Source organism: Poecilia latipinna, unplaced genomic scaffold, assembly GCF_001443285.1.
Source record: "Poecilia latipinna isolate Pla-1442-1.1 unplaced genomic scaffold, P_latipinna-1.0 Scaffold715, whole genome shotgun sequence".
Taxonomy (NCBI): domain Eukaryota; kingdom Metazoa; phylum Chordata; class Actinopteri; order Cyprinodontiformes; family Poeciliidae; genus Poecilia; species Poecilia latipinna.
This window is the reverse complement of record NW_015113331.1, coordinates 247,133-257,238: the sequence shown is the minus strand read 5'-3', so window position 1 is coordinate 257,238 and position 10,106 is coordinate 247,133. Positions and strand designations below refer to the sequence as shown.

Here is a 10,106-nt window from a genome sequence, read left to right as displayed (position 1 = left end):
AAACGAGGAGAGATGGACCGAAACTTTATGCAAACATGAGCGTTCAACACTTATCCCCCGCCTGAATTGGATGTGTCAGTGTTTTAATACGGAAAAGAGGCAATAAAATTGCCAAATTGTGATTTTTTTTTTCTTATTTTAACTGATGATCAAGTGAAAAAAATCTACCTATTTAATTTTTCCTGTTGCCTTTTTCCTCAGATTATTTAGGTTTTCATCTAATTTTTTTTTGTAAAAGACGATGAAACGTTTTGCGTCGTGGACGGAAATTTCTTCAGTTCCAGTTCCTGTTTGTTTTTCTGACAATGTTCTTGTTGAATGTTAATTAAATGTGCAGAAACAACATAGTTAGTGTTGTTGTCTGCATGGAAAAATAATGCAAGAGCCACAGCTAGTTAAGATTCAAATAAAATTCTGGATTTTATGTTCTCAGAATATTTGGTCAGAGTTCTCCGCAGGCTTTCAGAAAGTCCAACGACCCGCAGACTTGTTTCATCGTTGCACTACGTGTAAATACGTCAGTAAATCCCACTTTAAATCCACATTTCATTTAATTTCAGAGATCTTCGATGACTGTTAGTTCTAGTTTTGTACAATGTACAACGTTTGTCATATCAGCCGTAGTGACGTTTATCTTGTTGCACCTTCATCAAGTCAAAATATTTCAGCATTTTTTGTTTTTGAAGTTGAATAAACGAGCCTGTCCTTCCAAACTCACCGTTTGCTGATGACACCATTTTGTTACACATCACACAACTTACTTTCCCCTCGGTTTATTTTTTATATTCTTCCATCCAACTGTAACATTTTTTTTAAACTTCTTTTCATACGTGTTTGTAACCTTTTTGATGTCATTTCTTTTTTTTTATTATTGCATGAAATCAAGTATGTGACTCCACTTCGGATTTGTTTTTATTCCGTTTTTTTCCTCCCCGGATGTAAAGAGAAAATGTTTTTGCACTCATCTGAGGAATGCAGTACGAGGATTTTTATTACCCAGGAAGGTTTCGAGCTGGAAGAAGTGAGTCGTTTAACCCGGACTTTACCTGCTCTTATTCCAGGGTATTTCTGTAAATATTACTGTGTGATTACATGAATTCTCCTTGTACTCAAAGTACAAACACCAGGAATAAAATCAGTGTGACGTCTCCTTTGTTTTCGCTTCTCGTAGAACATGCTCTTCTGTTCACATGTAAACTATCATTAACCGAGGCAACGTTTTTTTATGCTCCCAACACTCTAGCTAGCAATATGTATATAAATATATTCTATGTGCTAACATGGGGGAAATAAATGTATCAACAAGTCGGTGTGATTCAGTTCTCCTTATTCTGAGTTCATTAATGGATTCATGATGAAAACCTGAAACCAGCTTCACCAGAAACAGTTTACCTGCCACAGTGGATGATGCTGATGAAACGTACGACGGCGTATGGAAGTAGGGGAAAAAAGTCAATTTCTGCCAAAAAAACAAGGAAACTTTTGAGCTACAAAAGTGGGAAATTCACTAGAGAAACATCAGAATTTCCTAAATTAATCTGAGATTTTCTAACAAAAAAATGTGATTTTTAAAGGTTAAAAATGTTCAATTTTGAAACCCAAAATACTTTCCAAATGTGAAATTTTGATTTTTGAAATTCAGAAATATAGATGTTTTTTCTAGAAAATTAATCTTTCCAAATAAAATTGAGATTACGATAATCTCAGAAATGTACGTGAAATTTTCTTTTGAATTTTGAAAATTTTCAAATTGACCAAAAATTTCCAAAATTAAAAAATTAAACTCCAAAATTTTATTTTTTGCTTAGATTTGATAAATCTACAAAAAAAATTCTGGCTAATTTGACTTTTCAACCGTTCCTTGTTTTTTCTAAAAATAATTCTTAGCAAATGTTCAACTTTTTAAAGAAATTTCACAAAAAGTAACAGCAAAAGTCCAACATTTTTCTAGAAAAACATTTGTCTTGTTTTTTTTCCTATATTTGGGAAATTAATCTCAATCTGAGATATTGGCAGAAATTTACTCATTTTTTTTAATCTTCAATGATTCGCCGTCGTAGAACTGAGACAAATCTCTGCTTGGAGACAAAATGGCTCCCAGAGAAAATGAGAAACTGACACAAGTGAGCAGGAAACTGTTTCTGGACAGAGAAGTGGAGGAACATCAGCAGGACGGGAAACGGTTCCAGGTGAGACTAATTAACTCGCTGTTTTATAAAGAAACTGCTTCATTTACTAAGGTTTTCTGTTGCTTTGGTCTGTTCTGATGAAGGAAGTCGGCTGAAATATCAAGTTCTCCATTTAATTTTGGAGGACTGATCCTGCCAAAACTGGCAATAAAAATAACTTTTATCATGTGATTAGTTGCTTATTGCAACAGGCTGAAACTTGATGTTGACCAATTGGAGATAAGAAGACTCCAAATTCCTGCTCGTATTCTCCTTCCGTATGTCAGTTTATGTATAAAGAGTCCAAAGAAAAACATGAGAAAATAAATTGGTGTATTAAAATAGTGTCAACAAATGAATAAAAAATGCTAATGGGGAAATTTGGAAAAATAATGAAATGTGACAGAAAATGAAAAAATATATACAGAATAAAAAATAAAAACTTTTTTAAAATTAATACAGTTTAAAAAGATAACTATTCATTTATGTTACACCGTATAATGAATAAATTGGAATGTATTAATGACTAAGACATTTACTACTAGATTTATTGCTAATTTTGGCTGTATTAGTCCTCCATACTTACTCTTTTTTGCCTCTATTCAGCTCTGAAACTTTTCCATGTTTTGGGGCATCACAAACTGCTATCAAAATAAAAGAACTTCCTGTTCTGTCAATTTCTGAATATTAACACATTTTATGTACTTTTTGTTTTGTTCCTTTGTAATTTATACCTTAAATTTGAAAATCTTTACTATTTAAAACTGAAAGATTTTAAATGTGGATTTATATTTCTAAAGGGGTAAATTGCAAAGTGATCTATTTTAGTGTTGCACTAAAAAAATAATCTATTTTAGTGTTGCACTAAAATAGATAAGTATTATTTTAGTAATCTATGATGTAATAAGAGTTTTATAAGATTGTCACTTTTTAAATTGAAATACTAAAATGATTTTTTTTATATTGTTAGTGTGATTATTCTCAAATTATTCTTTAAAAATGTTTTTCTGGTTTATTACAGTCTTGTCTGGTTTAAATAAACAAGAACAGCATCTACATTTGTGTCAAAATTGTTGAAATGTTTATTTAAATGAAAGACATGACATCAACACAACTTTTGAAACTTTAAAAAAAAAACTTGACATACATTTCCTGAAATGAAAAACAGAAACGGTGAAGAAAGTGCTTTGTATTTTTTTTTTAAAGAAACATTCTCTGTAGCTCTTTAATGAGTTAAAGGGTCTCTGATAAAACGCTTTGATTTCTACGTATGACATCACTGTTTGAGCCCTGAACCGCCGCGTGGAAAAATATGACGGCTCCTCTGTTCCATATTTACAGCTGGAGACCCAGAAATGAGGCCGACTCCGCCGCCGCTGCTGGGCCGTCTGAACTGGGACCAGTTTCATCCCAGTCAAGGTGAGTAAAAACATCTTAAAGTTTATTGAACGAGTTCGCTCACGATTCCTCTTAGGATCATCAGCAATCTTAATGGAGGAAGTTTTAGCCTGAAATGAATTAATCTGCAACTATTTATGTCTTAGCTACTCTTCAAAATGGGAAAGATTAGAGCACAGATTATCTTACTGAGGGAGATTTGGCCAGGAAGGACTAAATTAGCCAATTTCTAAATTAAATTATTGGTTTGTAAAGTATTTATGTTTTAATTTACCAAAATAAAGTGAATCTGAATCTGCAGTGAAAATTGTCTACTAGAAAAGTTTTGGGCCAAAATAACAGAAATATTTATGGAGATGGAAAAAAAACAATAAATAAACCTAAATTATTGGTTTTCTATAAAATTGTGGCGCTGAATGCAAGATTAATTTATTATAAGGTTTAGATGGTGGTTAAGAAAAAGACTGCATGTAATACTGCTCCTCACCACTAGAGGGCGGCATCGGCATTGATCAGAAACGTTAGTTTTTGTTTAGGGGAAACTTTTTGCCTCAAATCAGATTTTCCCCTTATTCTATCATTTTAGATTTAAATGTATAGTTCGGTTTCATTTACAAAAACGTGATTTTGAACCCAAAAGTGCAATTAGTAAAATTTAGAGGACTTAACAACCTCTTCACGTCAATAAATTGAAAATTTGGACCTTTCTTTTGGAAACTGGATACATTTCAGACCAACCACAGCATTGCAAATCAACCTGCTTTCCTCTGAGATATTAACCTTCATCTGCAATATAATCTATCATATATTTGTGTTTTTTTATTATAATAATATGCTTAAGTCTGCGTCACTAGAGATAATACAATTTCTTTTTATATTAGCAAATATTCAAGAGCAAAAACTTGAATCATAGACTTCTAAAAGAGAAAATAAATTAAATCAGTTTCTTTTTGTACATACTTACACGATACAAGCTGTTTGCGGATAGCAACCGGAGTTAAAGGCTGCGCCTGTGTGGATTTGAGCACCTGGTGAAACGGACCGACTGGTCGGTTAAAAAAAATAAAAATCCAAGGTGAAATGAACGTACCTCCTGGTAAACCCTTAGTCCCCCGCCCTCATATCAAAACATACCCCGCACTTTAATGGCTGTAAAAACACAAAATATTTCAGTTTTTTTGTGTAAATATCATTTTCAAAAAATAAGCCAGGACCTTTCTGACATTTAAAAATAACATACAGAGCGCCAGATGTTGCTGCAGAAGCCAGAAACCAGCTTCCCTTTTCCGAGGAACCGAAAAGTGCCTGCAAGACGAAGAGCAGGGCTAACTTCAGTTTGTTCCCCTCAGTTTTCAAGTCTGTTCCTCCCTCCCTCCACCAGGGGGCGCTACATGTTGTAGGCCACGTAGATGGGGTCGAGCTGGTCGGCCAGGAAGCCGTCACGGAGGTGCATGCGCTGCTTCTCGCCGCGGGAGTTGATGGGGATGACGCCGATGTCGACGACCACGACAACGCCGACGATCAGGTAGTGCTCCTCCAGAACCACGTTGGTGACGAGCGGAACCAGGTCCAGAGCCTCATGCTCCGAGCCGTCCAGCTCCACCACCACCACCAGCAGGTTGGTCCACGTGAACACCGCGCTGCAAAAACAAAAAATCGGAATTTTAGACAATCTCAGAAATTTTCTACAAAAAACTTTGAAAATTCCATGAAAAAAAAAAACTCGGAAATATTGAAAATCCCAGAAATTTTCTAGAAAAACGTGAAGATTTCTGAGCTACAAGAATAAAACATTTGCCAGAAGAAACTCAAAAAGTTTTAAATTAATCCCAGAAATTTTCTAGAAAAAACAAAAATTTCTGAGCTCCAAAACTCAGAAATATTGAGATTAATCTTAGAAAAAACACCAGGAGCTAAATTACAAAACTAAAACATTTGCGAGAAAGAAATTCGGAATTTTTTAGGTTATTCTGAGAATTTTTCTTGAATAAACTTGAAAACTTCGTAAATTTTTTGAAAGTCAAAAATGTTCAACTCTTGAAACCTGGAAAGTTTCTTCTAGAAAAGATGAGATTAATCTCAAAATTTCTGTTTTCCTTGCTGCTTTTCAAACTCGGAAATTCTTTCTACAAAATCTTCACTTTCCACAGATCAGCATCCGAAATTTCAAATTTTTTTTTCACACAAAAGTTCAGCTCTTGTATCTCAGCAATTTCCAGGTTTTGGTGGAAATGTGCTTCAGTTTTTTTCTGTGATGGCGGATAAACAGTTTTCCTGAACGGTGAGTCATTTCTCCATGCATAGTAGGCTAGAACTTCCAGAAAACTGCAAAACTGCTGAAACACTGATCTCCTTTAAATCAAAGCTTCAGCCCTCCTGTTTAGAGCTGAAGTTGATTATTGGTAAGTGGAACATTGATCTCCATATCTGGTGATGCTTGGTGAACTCATCTGCGGGTCTCACCACTCTGTGATGCTCTTGTGCGTCCGGATGACGGAGGTCTCGATGTCGATGGGGTGGTAGCGCATCCCCCTCAGCTCCATGGCCTCCTCCAGAGCGCCGACCACATACAGAGCGTCATGCCGCTCTGCACACACACACACACTGGTCAGATGCCATGATTTCTGCTACGCATGTTGACTTCAACTCTAAGGCACTTTTAAAAAGATTCTTAGTTTTTCCCACATTTTAACACCATAAATACTTTTGGAGCTAAGAAATGGAATTAAAATAGGAAAAAATTTAATTTGTTAACTAAGACAGTTTACTTCAACTTCAGGATGGACAATATATCAATAACAATAAATATGTAAAAATAATCAAAATCAATAGATAATACATCTGATAGAGTATTCAATAATCTCACCGAACTCCGATCCAGAACCCCACGGCATTCTGGGAAACGTAGCCTGAGGAAAGACTTTAGCCGTTCAACCTGTCACAGCTAGCTATGCAAAGTTGGTGGAATCATCTGACTCTCTCTTTGGTTGCCTAGCAACTCACTCATTCCTCGGTTACCTAGCAACAACCTCTAATGTAACTGGCGCAGCAGCAGTTTAAAGTTTCTCCACCGTCCCTCATAACTGCTTGAAAATAAACAAAAACGTGGAGTGAAAATTGTGGATAACACATGAAGGGTCAGGCCACCACTTTGGGAATGATTCAGATATTAAAAACAGAAAAACAAATCAATAATTGTTGACATCGACTGATATTAAACCCTGATATCGTGACACATTTTTCAGCCATGTTGTCCCTCCTAACTGCAGCTGTTCGCTTTTCCAGTGAGGAGTCGCCTCTGAAGGTTAGCCTCACCTCCGCTGGCGTCGGTGAGCTCGGTCCGCCGCAGGAAGCCCAGGTATCCGGTCCGGGCCCAAACCGTCTGAGTGTCGCCGAAGCTGAGCCTGGAGCTGAAATGGTCCGACTGCAGAACCTCGTCTCCGTAGACGGTGAAGTAACCGCTGGCGTTGTGGCCGCTATGCACCCAGATCTACAAACACACACAACGATGGCTGGAGGCGGGTTCAGGGAGACCAACAGCCAATCAAAATGCTCCATTTGCTCGGTTTGAAACTATGGCTTTAATTCACTTAAGACAAATTCCTCGTTTTCCTGAGATTTTGAGCCATTTCTACTTAAATATAATGATTATTTCATTAATCATTTAATTATGATTAATCATTTCAGAACAGTGATCCCAAAGTACACCAAAACGTTTACCTGATTGTCTTTAAACAGGCTTATTATGCATAAAAACTTCTCAATGCGGCTGAATTAAAACAATTATTTTGCTGTTTTCCCCTCAGTGAAAAACAAAATCTAAAAATAAATGAAGATAACTCCGACCTCTCCCAGGTGCGACTCCCCCATCGGCCCTTTGGTCTCCGGGTTGGCGATGATGATCCGAACTCCAGGCAGGATCTTCATTTAAATAAACCAATAAACACATCATCGGTTTGTTTCCAATATTAATGGGTTTTTATTTAATAAGGCAATAAAGAGCGTACCTTCCCAGACTCCATCAGCGGTAAACTGTGTGGCGAACCCCGCTCCACTAACCTGACCCTGGACACCAAAATTAATAACACAAATCATTCATTATTTCTGATTGGGACACATTTATAAGTCTTAACAATATCAAAATGTGACAATTGGAGAATAAAAAATGCCTCAGTAAACAGGAATACATCCTAAAAGTGACGAAACTTTACTGAACGTTCAACTATTTTTATGTTTTAAAATCTTTTTTTGAGTCATTTTGTCTGAAAGATGATTTTTGCATGTTGCTGCAAACTGCTGGATGGAGACGGTTCTGGGAACAGATTATTTTAATCAGTTTCCAGGAACCTCAGTTTCTAAAATTAAATCCAAACTGCAGGGTGAAAGTACCGGTTCTGACCTCCGAGAGGAAATAAAAGCCGACAGAAGTGGTTCCTCAGATTAAAACCAAACAAGCGGAACCGGGCCTGTTTAAATCAACAGTGATTACATGTAATCACACCCTGACGGGCCAGCAGAGCTTCGCTCACTGCTGAGGGTAAACCAGCAGCAGCAGGTTTTCAGTCTGCTGCAAGATGAAGAACATTTTACTGTTCCTAACTTCAGCTGGATTATCAACTTCTGGACCAAATCCAGACAGATTACAGCTTATTGACCTCTGACTGCAAAAAAAACTGGTGCAAATATCTTAGTGCACTAAAAACAAGACAAAATTGACTTGGAAGTAACTTCTCAGTAGGAGCTTGTTTTCAGTCTAATTCCTTTATGTTGATGGAAAAAATTTCTAGTTCCACTTATGAAGTAAAATATTTTGTTAAAAGAAAAAAAAAATCAACTTTTTCTTCAATATTAAGGAATTAATTACTTACAACAAGCTCATATCTTGCTTAACAGTTACTTGCAAGTTTAGTTTTATCTTAATGTTAATTAAGATATTTGCAGTACAAACTAGACAAAAATACTTTGTAAGATTTTGTGTTTTTGCAGAGTTTCCTCAGCTGCTCTAAGCTGAATACAAACCAAATCCGTTTTTTCACGGCATTCTTAATTCCCATCTTTTCACATCCAAACATTCATGTTTGCACCACTTCCTGATGTGGATCTAAATCAGATTCATATCCGATGGTTCTCAAAGTTTGCAGACCAAACGGTCATGTTGTATTTTTCAGACTTTACGTCATTGATGTGAGACGTGCATCATAATTCTGCACCAGAAGAAGCCAGACGCTGTAAAGCTGGATGAAAGAAGGCTGAGTCAGTGAACGCATCACATCACAATCACACCACTTTTAGTCCCGACTACGAATCTAAACAGGCTGTTTTCATCGTCTGGTTCTGATCTCATCACTCTGAGTAACTTTACTACTTCTGTAAACGGAGTGCAGCCGTTCACACAGAAGTTACATTCAATTAGAAATATTAACAAACATGCAGAAAAAATTGGATTTTAGCAGTAAAAGGAACTGAGCCTCAAAACCTGCTGTGAGAACAAAGAGAACGGACGTTTCTGGACATTTCATCTGTTTTTTCATTCTGAGACACTTTCCAGTCTGTCTGGTGACTCTTGTCGAACTTTTTAAACAGCCTGAATTATTGATGATCATTCATTGATGATCCAAAAATAATGCTGAGCAGCAATTCCCTGATAGCTGTTCACGTTTCCTTATGACACAACCACTGCTAGCACAACAAGGTGACTGGATGGTCACAGCTCAGCTTCACCTGAAATCATTTCCTTATAAAAACTTTCAACTGATTTTTTATGCAAAATATCAGTTTTAACAATTAAAATGTTTAAAAACTGAGTGCTATAATGCGAGGATATATTGCTACGTTTCCCTGCAAGGTGGTTTCTCTTAAAAATCTGAAATCATGAAGCTCAGACTGAAACTCTTTTCCTGAACTAATTCAAGTTTTATGTTCATCTGTGGCTCAACTTAAAACCAGCTAGCAAACATTTCACCCTCTCAAAGAAACTTTCAGCTCCCATTAACTCAGGTTTTACTGTCTGACCACGGCTGAGGAGAACATTCCTTGTTTTTCATTTGTTTTCAGCGTTGCAGTCTCTTATTCCCAGTCGGCTGAATCACAGTAATAAACTTTACAACTGAAGACGTCCTGCAGAACGGCTGCAGGATCCTGCGGGCCGCAGCCCAACTCTTTATGGGAGCAGAATGTAAGAAACGGCGGCGGAGCAGAAAGAAAAGCGGCTCAGAGAGCAAATCAAACACGTCTGAGATAAAGGCAGATTTACCCAGAAATAAACACATGGATATAAAAAAACTTGTCATTTATAGCAAATATATTAAATTAAATATGCCTAAACACTCAGCAGCCCCTTTATTAGGCATATCGGCTCAAAAAAGTTGAAAAGAACTGGATCCATTAAATAATCTATACATAATATTTAACTTTGAACTAAGTGTGAATAAATCCATATGAACTTTATTGCGACATTTGGTGGTACTATTATGATACCAATAAAGATTATGATTTAAAAAACTATTTATTCCTTATTTTTTAAGGCAATAAATAGTTTTG

At 36.4% G+C, this 10,106-nt stretch overlaps 1 protein-coding gene across 9 annotated transcripts in view; it reads right to left on the bottom strand.

Annotated features, from left to right (window-relative positions):
* LOC106955203 (disco-interacting protein 2 homolog C) overlaps positions 1-10,106 on the bottom strand; it is a 174,151-nt gene that overhangs the window by 12,833 nt on the left and 151,212 nt on the right. For 8 of the 9 annotated variants that reach the window (XM_015045241.1, XM_015045242.1, XM_015045236.1 and 5 more), the window contains 5 exons: positions 7,574-7,631; positions 7,413-7,487; positions 6,882-7,056; positions 6,030-6,153; positions 4,110-5,206 (listed from right to left, as the gene is read on the bottom strand). In XM_015045241.1, the coding sequence (XP_014900727.1) occupies positions 4,954-5,206; positions 6,030-6,153; positions 6,882-7,056; positions 7,413-7,487; positions 7,574-7,631 (685 nt within the window). In that variant the 3' untranslated portion in view covers positions 4,110-4,953. Of the gene's footprint in view, positions 1-4,109; positions 5,207-6,029; positions 6,154-6,881; positions 7,057-7,412; positions 7,488-7,573; positions 7,632-10,106 lie in introns of those variants that run through there. The other variant, XR_001426521.1, reaches the window with a different exon arrangement.